The 17,868-nt window shown below is 55.3% G+C and overlaps 1 protein-coding gene across 1 annotated transcript in view; it reads right to left on the bottom strand.

The window, feature by feature from the left end:
* Positions 1-17,868, bottom strand: part of LOC144955317 (structural maintenance of chromosomes protein 3-like) — a 69,337-nt gene that overhangs the window by 20,699 nt on the left and 30,770 nt on the right. Inside the window, 5 exon segments of the mRNA XM_078885567.1 lie at positions 2-52; positions 2,477-2,689; positions 10,085-10,332; positions 11,609-11,717; positions 13,294-13,401. Of these exon segments, the coding sequence (XP_078741693.1) occupies positions 2-52; positions 2,477-2,689; positions 10,085-10,332; positions 11,609-11,717; positions 13,294-13,401 (729 nt within the window).

Genomic DNA, 17,868 nt, shown 5'->3' with positions numbered 1-17,868 from the left:
CCTTGCCGCCAGGCACCAACTTCTGGAAGACTTCGCTAAAGTTGCGGGACACCTGGAGGGGTGAGTGGGGGGGGTGAGTGGGGGGGGGTGAGTGGGGGTGAGTGGGGGGGGTGAGTGGGGGGGGGTGAGTGGGGGTGAGTGGGGGGTGAGTGGGGGGGGTGAGTGGGGGGTGGTGGTGAGGGTGGTGAGGGGGGGGGAGGTGGTGAGGGTGGTGAGGGGAGGGGGGGGAGGTGGTGAGTGGGGGGGGGAGGTGAGGGTGGTGGTGAGTGGTGAGTGGGTGAGTGGTGGTGGTGAGCGGGGGGGGGAGGTGGTGAGGTGGTGGTGGTGAGCGGGGGTGAGGGGGGGTGAGTGGTGGTGGTGAGTGGGGGGGGAGATGGTGAGGGTGGTGAGTGGGGGGGGGGGGTGGTGGTGAGCGGGGGTACATGGTGAGGGTGGTGGTGGTGAGTGGGGGGGTGAGGGGGGTGGTGAGTGGGGGGGGAGATGGTGAGGGTGGTGAGGGTGAGTGGGGGAGGTGGTGAGTGGGGGGGTGAGGGTGGTGGTGAGTGGTAGAGGGGGTGAGGGTGGTGGTGGTGAGCGGGGGGGGAGATGGTGAGGGTGGTGAGGGTGAGCGGGGAGAGATGGTGACCTGTCTCTCTCTGTGTGTCTCTGTGTGTGTGTCTCACCTGCTTGAAGGTGAGCTGTGTCTCTCTCTCTGTGTGTCTCTCTGTGTGTGTCTCTGTGTGTGTGTCTCACCTGCTTGAAGGTGAGCTGTGTCTCTCTCTCTGTGTGTCTCTCTCTCTGTGTGTCTCTCTGTGTGTGTCTCTCTGTGTGTGTCTCACCTGCTTGAAGGTGAGCTGTGTCTCTCTCTCTGTGTGTCTCTCTGTGTGTGTCTCTGTGTGTGTGTCTCACCTGCTTGAAGGTGAGCTGTGTCTCTCTGTGTCTCTCTCTCTCTCACCTGCTTGAAGGTGAGCTGTGTGTGTCTCTGTGTCTCTCTGTGTGTCTCTGTGTCTCTCTGTGTGTCTCTCTCTGTGTGTGTGTGTCTCACCTGCTTGAAGGTGAGCTGTGTGTGTCTCTGTGTCTCTCTGTGTGTCTCTGTGTCTCTCTGTGTGTCTCTCTCTGTGTGTGTGTCTCACCTGCTTGAAGGTGAGCTGTGTGTGTCTCTGTGTCTCTCTGTGTGTCTCTGTGTCTCTCTGTGTGTCTCTCTCTGTGTGTGTGTGTCTCACCTGCTTGAAGGTGAGCTGTGTGTGTCTCTGTGTCTCTCTGTGTGTCTCTGTGTCTCTCTGTGTGTCTCTCTCTGTGTGTGTCTCACCTGCTTGAAGGTGAGCTGTGTGTGTCTCTGTGTCTCTCTGTGTGTCTCTGTGTCTCTCTGTGTGTCTCTCTCTGTGTGTGTGTGTCTCACCTGCTTGAAGGTGAGCTGTGTGTGTCTCTGTGTCTCTCTGTGTGTCTCTGTGTCTCTCTGTGTGTCTCTCTCTGTGTGTGTGTCTCACCTGCTTGAAGGTGAGCTGTGTGTGTCTCTGTGTCTCTCTGTGTGTCTCTGTGTCTCTCTGTGTGTCTCTCTCTGTGTGTGTGTGTCTCACCTGCTTGAAGGTGAGCTGTGTGTGTCTCTGTGTCTCTCTGTGTGTCTCTGTGTCTCTCTGTGTGTCTCTCTCTGTGTGTGTGTGTCTCACCTGCTTGAAGGTGAGCTGTGTGTGTCTCTGTGTCTCTCTGTGTGTCTCTGTGTCTCTCTGTGTGTCTCTCTCTGTGTGTGTGTGTCTCACCTGCTTGAAGGTGAGCTGTGTGTGTCTCTGTGTCTCTCTGTGTGTCTCTGTGTCTCTCTGTGTGTCTCTCTCTGTGTGTGTGTGTCTCACCTGCTTGAAGGTGAGCTGTGTGTGTCTCTGTGTCTCTCTGTGTGTGTCTCACCTGCTTGAAGGTGAGCTGAATGGCCTCGTACTTGCGCAGCTCCAGAACGTTCATGAGCTCCATGATGGACTTGTAGCCACTCTCTGTGTGTGTCTCTCTCTGTGTGTGTCTCTCTGTGTGTGTCTCTCTCTGTGTGTCTCTGTGTGTCTCTCTGTGTGTCTCTCTGTGTGTGTCTCTCTCTGTGTGTGTCTCTCTCTGTGTGTGTCTCTCTCTGTGTGTGTCTCTCTCTGTGTGTGTCTCTCTCTGTGTGTGTCTCTCTCTGTGTGTGTCTCTCTCTGTGTGTGTCTCTCTCTGTGTGTGTCTCTCTCTGTGTGTGTCTCTCTCTGTGTGTGTCTCTCTCTGTGTGTGTCTCTCTGTGTGTGTCTCTCTGTGTGTGTCTCTCTGTGTGTGTCTCTCTGTGTGTGTCTCTGTGTGTGTGTCTCACCTGCTTGAAGGTGAGCTGAATGGCCTCGTACTTGCGCAGCTCCAGAACGTTCATGAGCTCCATGATGGACTTGTAGCCACTCTCTGTGTGTGTCTCTCTCTGTGTGTGTCTCTCTGTGTGTGTCTGTGTCTCTCTGTGTGTGTCTCTCTGTGTGTGTCTCTCTGTGTGTCTCACCTGCTTGAAGGTGAGCTGAATGGCCTCGTACTTGCGCAGCTCCAGAACGTTCATGAGCTCCATGATGGACTTGTAGCCGCGGTCGAGTTCCTCCTGCCGCTTCATGAGCTTTTCCTTCTGCTCAGAGAAGTTCACAAACTGGTCGAGCGCCTTCTTGTTCACGTGGCCGTACTTCTTCAGCTCCTGGTTGCACTGCTCCAGCTTCTTGAACAGCTGAGACACGCAGAGAGAGACACGGTGAGAGAGAGACACGCGGTGAGAGAGAGACACGGTGAGAGAGAGAGAGAGACACGCAGAGAGAGAGAGAGAGACAGGCAGAGAGACAGAGAGAGGGAAACACGGGGAGAGAGACACGGTGAGAGAGAGAGAGACACGCAGAGAGACAGAGAGAGACAGGCAGAGAGACAGAGAGAGGGACACACGGGGAGAGAGACACGGTGAGAGACACGGTGAGAGAGAGAGAGAGACACGGTGAGAGACACGCAGATAGAGAGAGAGAGACACGGTGAGAGAGAGAGAGACACACACGGTGAGAGAGAGACACGGTGAGAGACACGGTGAGAGAGAGAGAGAGAGACACGGTGAGAGACACGCAGATAGAGAGAGAGAGACACGGTGAGAGAGAGAGAGACACACACGGTGAGAGAGAGACACGGTGAGAGACACGGAGAGAGAGAGAGAGACAGAGAGAGAGACACGCGGTGAGAAAGACACGGTGAGAGAGAGAGAGACACGCAGAGAGAGAGAGAGACAGGCAGAGAGACAGAGAGAGGGACACACGGTGAGAGAGACACGGTGAGAGACACGGTGAGAGAGAGAGAGAGACACGGTGAGAGACACGCAGATAGAGAGAGAGAGACACACACGGTGAGAGAGAGACACGGTGAGAGACACGGAGAGAGAGACAGAGAGAGAGACACGCGGTGAGAGAGAGACACGGTGAGAGAGAGAGAGACACGCAGAGAGAGAGAGAGACAGGCAGAGAGACAGAGAGAGGGACACACGGGGAGAGAGACACGGTGAGAGACACGGTGAGAGAGGGAGAGACACGGATAGAGAGGGAGAGACACGGAGAGACACGGGGAGAGAGACACGGGGAGAGACACGCAGAGAGAGAGAGAGACACGGTGAGAGACACGGTGAGAGAGAGACACGGTGAGAGAGAGAGAGACACGGTGAGAGAGAGAGAGACACGGTGAGAGAGAGGGAGACACGGGGAGAGAGAGACACGGGGAGAGAGAGACACGCAGAGAGAGAGAGGGAGACACGGGGAGAGAGAGACACGGGGAGAGAGACACGCAGAGAGAGAGACACGGTGAGAGAGAGAGACACGGTGAGAGACACAGGGAGAGAGACACGGTGAGAGAGAGAGAGAAAGACACACGGTGAGAGAGAGAGACACGGTGAGACACGGAGAGAGAGAGAGACACGGGGAGAGAGAGACACACGGTGAGAGAGAGACACGGGGAGAGAGAGAGACACACGGTGAGAGAGAGACACGGGGAGAGAGAGACGGAGAGAGACACGGAGAGATAGACATGGTGAGAGAGAGAGACACGGGGAGACACGGGGAGACACGGTAAGAGAGACACGGTGAGAGAGACACGGTGAGAGAGACACAGAGAGAGAGACACGGCGAGAGAGAGAGACAAGGGGAGAGAGACACGGTGAGAGAGACACGGGGAGAGAGAGACACGGTGAGAGAGACACGGTGAGAGAGACACAGAGAGAGAGACACGGCGAGAGAGAGAGACAAGGGGAGAGAGACACGGAGAGAGAGACACGGGGAGAGACACACACACACACGGTACTATACAACAACAACAACCGCCATTCGCCACTAAGTGGCGGTGACGTCACCACGACGCTTGTGCCAGGCCATGTGCACCTTGAGGCCACGTGAAGTGTCGAACGCCCGCTGGCAGGAGGTCACGGGGCAGACCCAGGTGCCACGGGTCGACTGACCGAGATGACCGAGATGACTGGCTGATGCACCACCTGTGCCCCCTACTGTGCCAACTTGCTGTGCTTTAGCCACCCGGCGCTCCGCTCGTTGTTGTGAGCGTCGCTCCTCCGCCCTCCGTTGTTGTTGGAGGGCGACTGCCTCCAACTGCCCAGTAGCGTCCTCCACGAGCCTCCTCCACTGAGGCCGATCTCGACACCGCTGGTACCAGTCATCGGCAAGTCCACTCAGCTCCACGTCCTCCTGTACCACATCACTCCATCTCTTCTCTAGCCCGTGCCGCGCCCGTTTAGCCCCCTCGATCCGGCCGAACAAAAGCTGTTTAGGCATGCGGTGGCTGGGCATGCGGGCTACATGACCCAGCCAACGCAGCCTTGCCTGCCGGAGGAGCTCACTGATGGGACTTTGCCCAGATCTTTCAAGGACTTGTGAGCTCCTCACACAATCCAGCCTGGTCAAACCCAGGATGGATCGTAGGCAGGCCAGCCTAAATGTTTCCAACCGGCGAAGATGCTCCACTAGGGGGGTCCACGTTTCGCAAGCGTAGAGAAGGGAGGGAATGACCGTGGCCGAGAAGACCTGAAGCTTCGTGCGGAGCGACAGACCAGGTAGCTTCCACACAGCGTTACGCAACCGATGAAAAGATATTGCCGCTCGACTGATTCGGAGTGAGACCTCTGCTGATAAACTGGAGCTGGTCATGAGCACACTGCCCAGGTATGGGAAACTCTCTACTCTCTCCACAACTGCCCCATCACCGATTGGGAGTTGTGGGGGCGGAGTGCCCGATGGTACAAAATACCCAGGCAGGTGCTTAGTTTTGGTGGGGCTGATGGTAAGGCCCCACCTCTTAGTGGCACACTCCAGCCTCAGCAGCAGCGTCTCCAACTCCTCTTCTGAATGAGCAGCTATTACCAAATCATCGGCATACATAACGTGGTTGACCAATAGGGAGCCATCCCTTGATCGCACCCGGGCGTCGATCAGCCTCCCATTATATCTGTACCAAATGGTAATTCCCCCGGTACAGCTATTGAAGGCTTCACGAACTACGCAGTCGAAATAGATGTTAAATAATGTGGGAGCCAGAGGACATCCCTGTCGCACCCCAAGGTGTACAGGGAAAGGCTCCGACTCCCGGCCACGTAGTTTTACCCGGGCCCGCTCACCATCATGAAGGTCCTTAATGATCGTGAGCAGAGGGTCAGGGACTCCGAAAGCACGAAGAACAACCCAGAGCCCAGTCCTACTGATGGTATCATAGGCCTTGACCAGGTCAATAAAGCAGAGATGTAGGTCTTTTTGGAATTCCCTACACCTCTGCTGTAGCAGACGGACAGAAAATATGGCATCTGTGCAGGACCGCCCTTTCCTGAAACCACATTGGGGCTCCGCAAGCCTCTCCTCAGCATGCCTAGCAAGGCGATGTTGAATAATCCTTGCCAGGACCTTACCCGGCACACTGAGGAGTGAGATGCCCCTGTAGTTGTTACAGTCTGTGCGGTCCCCCTTCTTAAAGAGGGGGACCACCAGGGCATCCTTCCAGTCCTGCGGAACCCGTCCAGTGGTCCAGACTGTTGTTATGATGTCATATAGGGCAGTCTGTGCACAAACGCCACCCTCCCTCAGCATTTCGCCTGGGAGATCATCTCTGCCCGGTGCCTTCCCTGGTCTCAGACTCCGGATCGCCCTCAGTACTTCCTCAACAGCCGGTACCTCAGCCAGCCACTCACAGGGGGTGACCTCTTCCAATATTTGAGGCACCGCAGCCTCAGCAGGGTTATCCCCACTTTGTGCCATGATGTTTTCCTGGCTGAGAGATTTTCCCTCCCCCAGGACCTCACAGAAATGCTCAGCAAATCTGCAAACCTGTTCCTGGGGGTCGGAGATTGGATCACCGTTTTTTCCTCTAATGATGGTAATAGGTGTGGCGCTGCAGGTTACTTTTTTGATGGAGTTAAATAGTGATTTGTGATCGCGGGCCACTGAGGCAGACTCCATCTCCTCAGCAACCCGCGACCACCACCCATCCTTACAGCGCCTTACGGCTCTCCGAACCTCCGAGCGAAGGCTGCGGTAAACCTCCTCATTCTCTGACGTGGGATGCTGTAGGCGATGAGAGTGGGCCTGTCGCTTTTTCTCAATTAACCTGAACACCTCCTCCGTCAGCCAGGGTTCCCGGGGAGGTCTGGACCGCGTACCCAAAGCAGCCATTGCAGCTGCATGAGTCACAGTCTTAAACCTCGCCCATTTACCCTCGACATCAGGTGGAGTGGGGGACGATGCCAACCCCAGCTGCAAGCGATGATGAAATTCTCGCTTGCAACTTTCATCAGCTAACTTAGACCAGGCCACTTTTGGTTGGAATGGGATCCTGGGTGTACACCCACCACCGGAGTGGAAGAATGGCAGGCGCATCTTACAGATGACTAGTCGATGGTCAGAGGGCAGATCAGCTCCACGGTAGGTCCTGGTGTCAAGGACATGGGCTCGCATCCGCTGGTCCGTCACTACGTAGTCCAGCAGATGTTCTTGCTTGGACCCGGCATGCGTCCACGATGTTGTGTGGATGCGCCGATGCCGGAAGAGCGTGTTGGTAATTACAAGCCCATGGGCTGCACAGAAATCTAGCAGCCTCCTACCGTTGTTATTGAGCTGATCTGGCCCATGCCTTCCAATCACTCCAGACCAGGTGCCAGCATCATGACCAACTCGGGCATTGAAGTCACCCAACAAGATGACTCTGTCCCGAGTGGCCACTTTAGCCAGCACCTGTGACAGTAGGTCATAGAAAGCGTCTGACTCATCGGCTTTGCCTGCATCCCTCCACGGATGTTCGTCTTCGGTGGGGGCGTAAGTAACCACGACCACCACTCCTCGCCTCTGGTTGATGGGAAGGCGAGCCCAAAGTATCCTGGGGCTTACAGCTTCCCACACCTCACCGCCACGCTCCCACGCCCCCTTCATTCTTTTGTTCAGAAGAAGAGCCACACCCTGTTGTTTGGCAGTCTCCTGCCCCGAGTAGAGGACTGTCCACCCCTCATGGTGGCAGGAGCCAGAACCGGTCCACCGGACCTCCTGAATGCCACAGAGATCCAGGCGGTACCGGTCCAGCTCCCGACAGAGGAGTGGCAGCCTCTCCTCCGCAGTGAGCGTTCGAACATTCCACGTGGCCATCCGCAATGGTTTTTCGTTGTTACTGGAGGAGCCCCGAGGGTTAAAATTCAATCTCCTGGCTCCGCCAAATGGGGTTTGGCCAGGAGACGTCATAAAAGCCTGACCCCCCGGGGCCTCCGGCACAAGCTTATTAATTACAGGTTTATGTTTAAATCGTAGTTTAGTGTTGGTTAATTGAAGGTGGAGGGGTTACCAGCCCCTCGCACCCGTCCAGAGCCCCCGTTTAGCCACTGTGGTGGTCACAGACGCCATGAGGGGAGAGGCCAATGGGCATTGGCCCTCCCCCCACAGCACTGCCCACGACAATGTTGCCCGTCCGGCACCGCGAGGAGGTAGGAGGTTGTTTTGCCGGTACTATACACACACACAGTAACACACACACACACACTACCACACACACACACACACTACCACACACACACTGTACTATACACACACACACTACCACACACACACTGTACTATACACACACACAGTGACACACACACACAGTGACACACACACACAGTGACACACACACTGTACTATACACACACACACTGTACTACACACACACACACACTACCACACACACAGTACGACACACACAGACCTCACCTGCTTGAGTGACAGGTTCTGGTACTTCTCGAACGCGTCCTGGGGCAGTGACCCCAGCTCACACACACACTGTACTATACACACACTGTACTACACACACACTGTACTACACACACACTGTACTACACACACACTGTACTACACACACACTGTACTATACACACACTGTACTACACACACACTGTACTACACACACACTGTACTACACACACACTGTACTACACACACACTGTACTATACACACACTGTACTACACACACACTGTACTACACACACACTGTACTATACACACACTGTACTACACACACACTGTACTACACACACACTGTACTACACACACACACTGTACTACACACACACTGTACTATACACACACTGTACTACACACACACTGTACTACACACACACTGTACTATACACACACTGTACTACACACACACACTGTACTACACACACACTGTACTATACACACACTGTACTACACACACACAGTACCACACACACACTGTACTACACACACACTGTACTACACACACACTGTACTACACACACACTGTACTACACACACACTGTACCACACACACACTGTACTATACACACACACAGTGACACACACACACACTGTACTATACACACACACTGTACTACACACACACTGTACTACACACACACTGTACTATACACACACTGTACTACACACACACACTGTACTACACACACACTGTACTATACACACACTGTACTACACACACACTGTACCACACACACACTGTACTACACACACACTGTACTACACACACACTGTACTACACACACACTGTACTACACACACACTGTACCACACACACACTGTACTATACACACACACAGTGACACACACACACACACTGTACTATACACACACACACTGTACTACACACACACACACACTAACACACACAGTGACACACACACACACACTACCACACACACAGTAACACACACACACACAGTGACACACACACAGTGACACACACAGACCTCACCTGCTTGAGTGACAGGTTCTGGTACTTCTCGAACGCATCCTGGGGCAGTGAGCCCAGCTCACACACACACACTGTACTATACACACACAGTGACACACACACACAGTGACACACACACTACTGTACTATACACACACACACACACAGTGACACACACACACACAGTGACACACACAGTGACACACACAGACCTCACCTGCTTGAGTGACAGGTTCTGGTACTTCTCGAAGGCGTCCTGGGGCAGTGAGCCCAGCTCGCACACACACACACACTGTACTATACAAAGATAAAGATCCCCCGTATAGCCTTAACAGACTGTAGGGGCAAGTGCTGTTAGCGAGCACCTATGAAGGCCGCAACGGTACACGAGGGGGTGGGTGGCCAGCACCACGCCCGACCGCCTTTGTCTCCCCAGTGGCGATGTTTACACACCGCACCAGGTACTCATTTAAGGCTGAGTCGACCTAGGGGAGGCCCAGGACCGGTTCAGATAATCGTCACTGGTGTTGGCCGTGAGCGGGAATCGAACCCGGGTCGCCAGGTTCATAGCGCAGCGCGCTAACCACTACACTACCGCTCCCCACACTGTACTATACACACACAGTGACACACACACTACTACACACACAGTGACACACACAGTGACACACACACACCCCTCACCTGCTTGAGTGACAGGTTCTGGTACTTCTCGAAGGCGTCCTGGGGCAGTGAGCCCAGCTCGCACACACACACACTGTACTATACACATACACTGTGACACACACTACCACACACACTACCACACACACACATACAGTGACACACACACAGTGACACACACAGTGACACACACGCACCCCTCACCTGCTTGAGCGACAGGTTCTGGTACTTCTCGAAGGCGTCCTGGGGCAGTGAGCCCAGCTCGCGGATGCGCTTCATGTAGTCGTCCTTCTTCTTGAGCAGCATGCTCTGCCGGTTCGTCATCTTGTCCAGCTCCTTCGCGTCGTGGTTGATGGCTTCCAGCTGTTCCTTCTCGCGCCCCTTCCACGAGTCCATCGTCCGCTGCAACTCCTTGATCTCCCCCTCGAGCTTGTCCGTCAGCACGTCAAGCTCTAGAGAGACACGGAGAGAGAGACACGGTGAGACACGGTGAGAGAGAGAGAGATGGTGAGAGAGACAGGGAGAGAGAGACACGGTGAGAGAGACACGGTGAGAGAGACACGGAGAGAGAGACTGACTCACACAGAGCCACTTGATCTCCCCCTCGAGCTTGTCCATCAGCACGTCAAGCTCTAGAGAGAGACAGGGGGAGACGGTGAGAGATGGTGAGAGACACAGGGAGAGAGAGACACGGTGAGAGAGACACAGAGCGAGAGAGAGAGACACGGAGAGAGATGGTGAGAGACACAGGGAGAGAGAGACACGGGGAGAGAGACACAGAGTGAGAGAGAGAGACACGGAGAGAGATGGTGAGAGACACAGGGAGAGAGAGACACGGTGAGAGAGACACAGAGTGAGAGAGAGAGACACGGAGTCACTTGATCTCCCCCTCGAGCTTGTCCGTCAGCACGTCAAGCTCTAGAGAGACACGGAGAGAGAGAGACGGTGAGAGATGGTGAGAGACACAGGGAGAGAGAGACACGGTGAGAGAGACACAGAGTGAGAGAGAGAGACACGGAGTCACTTGATCTCCCCCTCGAGCTTGTCCGTCAACACGTCAAGCTCTAGAGAGAGACACGGAGACACGGAGAGAGAGACACGGAGACACGGTGAGACACGGTGAGAGAGAGAGACATGGAGAGAGAGACACGGAGACACGGTGAGACACGGTGAGAGAGAGAGAGACAAGGAGAGAGACACGGGGAGAGACGGGGAGAGACACACGGAGAGCGAGTGTTTCGGTGAGCGTTCTGGTGAGAATTTGGGTTAGCGTTTTGGTGAGCGAGTGTTTTGGTGAGTGTTCTGGTGAACGAGTGTTTTGGTGAGTGTTCTGGTGAACGAGTGTTTTGGTGAGCGAGCGTTTTTGTGAGTGTTCTGGTGAGTGTTTTGGTGAGCGAGTGTTTTGGTGAGTGTTCTGGTGAGCGAGTGTTTTGGTGAGTGTTCTGGTGAACGAGTGTTTTGGTGAGTGTTCTGGTGAGCGAGTGTTCTGGTGAGTGTTCTGGTGTGAGCGAGTGTTTTGGTGAGTGTTCTGGTGAACGAGTGTTTTGGTGAGCGAGCGTTTTTGTGAGTGTTCTGGTGAGTGTTTTGGTGAGCGAGTGTTTTGGTGAGTGTTCTGGTGAGTGTTCTGGTGAGCGAGTGTTTTGGTGAGTGTTCTGGTGAACGAGTGTTTTGGTGAGCGAGCGTTTTTGTGAGTGTTCTGGTGAGTGTTTTGGTGAGCGAGTGTTTCACCCTCGGAGCGTTTCGTGGTGTCTCCGATGCGCTTGTTGAAGGCCTCCAACTCTGAGTTGGTGGTGCTGAGGGTCTTGTTGCTTTCCGTCTCACGGATCTCATTCAGCTCCTACACACACAGACACACACACACACATAGACACACACACATAGACACACACACACACACACAGACACACACACAGACACACACACACAGACACACAGACACACACACAGACACACACACAGACACACACACACAAACACACAGACACACACACAGACACACACACAGAGACACACACACAGAGACACACACACACACATAGACACACAAGAGACACACACACACACATAGACACACAGACACACACACAGACACACACACACACACAGACACACACACACAGAGACACAGACACACACACAGACACACACGCACACACAGACACACACACACAGAGACACAGACACACACACACACATAGAGACACACACACACAGAGACACAGACACACACACACAGACACACACAGACACAACACACAGACACACACACACAGAGACACAGACACACACACACACACACAGAGACACACACACAGAGACACAGACACACACACAGACAGACACACACACACACACATAGTCAGATACAGAGACAGACACACAGACAGTCACACAGACACACACACAGTCACACAGAGACACACACAGTCACACACATATAGTCAGATACAGACACACACACACAAAGACACAGACAGTCACACAGACACATACACACACAGGGACACAGACACACACACATACACACACACACAGACACACACACACACACACAGAGACACACACACAGAGACACAGACACACACACACATAGTCAGATACAGAGACAGACACACAGACAGTCACACAGACACACACACACACAGAGACACAGACACACACATAGTCAGATACAGACACACACACAGTCACACAGAGAAACACACAGTCACACACATATAGTCAGATACAGACACACACACACAGAGACACAGACAGTCACACAGACACACACACACACAGGGACACAGACACACACACATAGTCAGATACAGAGACACACAGAGACACAGACACACACACACACAGAGTCAGATACAGAGACACACACACAGTCACACAGAGACACAGACAGATACACAGACACACACATAGTCAGATACAGACACATACACACACAGACACACAGACACAGAGACACAGACACACAGAGACACAGACAGTGAGTGAGTGGGCGAGTGAGTGAGTGGGTGAGTAGGTGAGTGACTGAGTTGGTGAGTGAGTGGGTGGGTGAGCGGGTGAGTGAGTAGGTGAGTGAGTTGGTGAGTGAGTGGGTGAGTGAGTTGGTGAGTGAGTGGGTGAGTGAGTGGGTGAGTATGTGAGTGAGTGTGTGGGTGAGTGTGTAAGTGAGTGGGTGAGCAGGTGAGTGAGTTGGTGAGTGGGTGAGTGAGTGAGTGAGTGAGTGGGTGAGTTGGTGAGTGAGTGGGTGAGCGAGCGAGTGAGTGGGTGGGTGAGTGGGTGAGTTGGTGAGTGAGTGAGCGAGTGAGTGAGTTGGTGAGTGAGTGAGTGAGTGAGTTGGTGAGTGAGTGGGTGAGCGAGCGAGTGAGTGGGTGGGTGAGTGGGTGAGTTGGTGAGTGAGTTGGTGAGTGACTCACCGCTTCCACCTGGTCCAGTCTCTTGCGCAGGTTCTCATTGAGGTAGGTCTCTAGACGCGTCATGATGCTTTCGTACTTGATTCGCTCGTTGAGCAGCTGACGATTTTCCTACTCACGCAACACACACACAGTCACACACACACACAGTCACACACAGTCACACACACAGAGACACACACAGTCACACACACAGACACACACAGACACACAGACACACACACACACACAGTCACACACACACAGTCACACACACACAGTCACACACACACAGACACACACACAGACACACACACAGACACACACACAGCCACACACAGTCACACACACACAGTCACACACACAGAGACACACACAGTCACACACACAGACACACACAGACACACAGACACACACACACACACAGTCACACACACACAGTCACACACACACAGTCACACACACACAGACACACACACAGACACACACACAGACACACACACAGCCACACACAGTCACACACACACAGTCACACACACAGAGACACACACAGTCACACACACAGACACACACAGACACACAGACACACACACACACACAGTCACACACACACAGTCACACACACACAGTCACACACACACACAGACACACACACAGACACACACACAGCCACACACAGTCACACACACACAGTCACACACACAGTCACACACACACACACAGACACACACACAGACACACAGTCACACACACACAGACACACACAGACACACACACACACAGTCACACACAGTCACACACACAGAGACACACACAGTCACACACACAGACACACACAGACACAGAGACACACACAGACACACAGTCACACACACACACAGTCACACACACACACACACAGTCACACACACACACAGACACACACACACACAGACACACACACAGCCACACACAGTCACACACACACAGTCACACACACACAGTCACACACACACACACACACAGACACACACACAGACACACAGTCACACACACACAGACACACACACAGTCACACACACACACACAGACACACAGTCACACACACACAGACACACACACACAGACACACAGTCACACACACACAGACACACACAGATACACACACAGTCACACACACACAGACACACAGTCACACACACACACACAGACACACACAGACACACAGACACACACACAGTCACAGACACACACACAGTCACACACACACACATACAGACACACACACAGACACACACACACACATACAGACACACACACAGACACACACACACATACAGACACACACACAGTCACAGACACACACACAGTCACACACACACACATACAGACACACACACAGACACACACACACACAGTCACACACACACAGTCACACACACACACAGTCACCCACACGCCTGCTCACCCACTCACCCACCCACCCTCACCACCCTCATCCACCCACACCGCCCTCACCACCCTCACCCTCCCCACTCACCACCCTCACCACCTCACCACTCACCACCCTCACCACCTCACCACTCACCACCCTCACCACGCCTACTCACCCACCCACCCACCCACTCACCCACACCACCCTAACCATCCTCACCACCTTCACCACTCACCCTCACCACTCACCCTCACCACTCACCCACACCACCCTCACTCAACCACACCACCCTAACCATCCTCACCACCCTCACCACCCTCACCACCCTCACCACCCTCACCACCCTCACCCACCCTCACCACCCTCACCCACCCTCACCACCCTCACCACCCTCACCACCCTCCCTCACCCTCACCACTCACCCACACCACCCTAACCATTCTCACCACCCTCACCGCCCTCACCACTCACCCTCACCACTCACCCTCACCACTCACCCTCACCACCCACACCATCCTCACCACCCTCACCACCCTCACCGCCCTCACCCTCACCCTCACCACTCACCCTCACCACTCACCCTCACCACTCACCCTCACCACTCACCACCCTCACCACTCACCACCCTCACCACTCACCCTCACCACTCACCCTCACCACTCACCCTCACCACTCAGTCTCAACACTCACCCTCACCACTCACCCTCACCACCCTCACCACACCTACTCACCCTCACCACTCACCCACACCACTCACCCTCACCACACTCACCCTCACCACCCTCACCACACCTACTCACCACTCACCCTCACCACCTCACCACCCTCACCATGCCTACACACCTACTCACCACTCACCCTCACCACTCACCCTCACCACTCACCCACACCACTCACCCTCAGCACTCACCCTCACCGCCCTCACCACCCTCACCACTCACCACCCTCACCACTCACCCTCACCACTCACCACTCACCACCCACCCTCACCCTCACCACTCACCACTCACCACCCTCACCACTCACCCTCACCACTCTCACCACCCACATCACCCTCACCACCCTCACCACCCACACCACCCTCACCACTCACCCTCACCACTCACCACCCTCACCACTCACCCTCACCACCCACACCACTCACCACTCACCCTCACCACTCACCCTCACCACCCTCACCACTCTCACCACCCACATCACCCTCACCACCCACACCACCCTCACCCTCACCACTCACCCTCCCCACTCACCACTCACCACTCACCCTCACCACTCACCCTCACCACTCACCCTCACCACTCACCCTCACCACTCACCCTCACCACTCACCCTCACCACACCCACTCACCAGCTGGAGGGCGCGTATCTCATCGTTGAGCGCGTCCACACGCTGCTGGTCCGTCACGCTGAGCTGCGACAGGAGGTCTGTGCCCATCACTCACCCTCACCACTCACCCTCACCACTCACCCTCACCACTCACCCTCACCACTCACCCTCACCACTCACCCTCACCACCCTCACCACCCTCACCACACCTACTCACCAGCTGCACCACCCTCACCACTCACCCTCACCACCCACACCACACTCACCACCCTCTACACCCTCACCACACTCACCCTCACCACTCACCTTCACCACTCACCCTCACCCTCACCACTCACCCTCCCCACTCACCACTCACCCTCACCACTCACCCTCACCACTCACCCTCACCACTCACCCTCACCACTCACCCTCACCACCCTCACCACCCTCACCACCCACACCACCCTCACCACTCACCCTCACCACTCACCCTCACCACTCACCCTCACCACCCTCACCACCCTCACCACCCACACCACCCTCACCACTCACCCTCACCACTCACCCTCACCACTCACCCTCACCACTCACCCTCACCACCCTCACCACCCTCACCACCCACACCACCCTCACCACTCACCCTCACCACTCACCCTCACCACTCACCCTCACCACCCTCACCACCCTCACCACACCTACTCACCAGCTGCACCACCCTCACCACTCACCCTCACCACCCACACCACACTCACCACCCTCTACACCCTCACCACACTCACCCTCACCACTCACCTTCACCACTCACCCTCACCACTCACCCTCACCACTCACCACTCACCCTCACCACGCCTACTCACCCACCCACCCACCCACCCACTCACCCTCACCACTCACCCTCACCACTCACCCTCACCACTCACCCTCACCACCCTCACCACCCTCACCACCCACACCACCCTCACCACTCACCCTCACCACTCACCCTCACCACTCACCCTCACCACCCTCACCACCCTCACCACACCTACTCACCAGCTGCACCACCCTCACCACTCACCCTCACCACCCACACCACACTCACCACCCTCTACACCCTCACCACACTCACCCTCACCACTCACCTTCACCACTCACCCTCACCACTCACCCTCACCACTCACCACTCACCCTCACCACGCCTACTCACCCACCCACCCACCCACTCACCCACTCACCCTCACCACTCACCCTCACCACTCACCCTCACCACTCACCCTCACCACCCTCACCACCCTCACCACCCACACCACCCTCACCACTCACCCTCACCACTCACCCTCACCACTCACCCTCACCACCCTCACCACCCTCACCACACCTACTCACCAGCTGCACCACCCTCACCACTCACCCTCACCACCCACACCACACTCACCACCCTCTACACCCTCACCACACTCACCCTCACCACTCACCTTCACCACTCACCCTCACCACTCACCCTCACCACCCTCACCACTCACCCTCCCCACTCACCCTCACCACTCACCCTCACCACTCACCCTCACCACTCACCCTCACCACTCACCCTCACCACTCACCCTCACCACTCACCCTCACCACTCACCCTCACCACTCACCCTCACCACTCACCCTCACCACACCCACTCACCAGCTGGAGGGCGCGTATCTCATCGTTGAGCGCGTCCACACGCTGCTGGTCCGTCATGCTGAGCTGCGACAGGAGGTCTGTGCCCATCACTCACCCTCACCACTCACCCTCACCACTCACCCTCACCACTCACCCTCACCACTCACCCTCACCACACCCACTCACCAGCTGGAGGGCGCGTATCTCATCGTTGAGCGCGTCCACACGCTGCTGGTCCGTCATGCT

Source organism: Lampetra fluviatilis, unplaced genomic scaffold (assembly GCF_964198595.1).
Source record: "Lampetra fluviatilis unplaced genomic scaffold, kcLamFluv1.1 SCAFFOLD_445, whole genome shotgun sequence".
Taxonomy (NCBI): domain Eukaryota; kingdom Metazoa; phylum Chordata; class Hyperoartia; order Petromyzontiformes; family Petromyzontidae; genus Lampetra; species Lampetra fluviatilis.
This window is presented reverse-complemented; position numbering and strand designations above follow the sequence as displayed.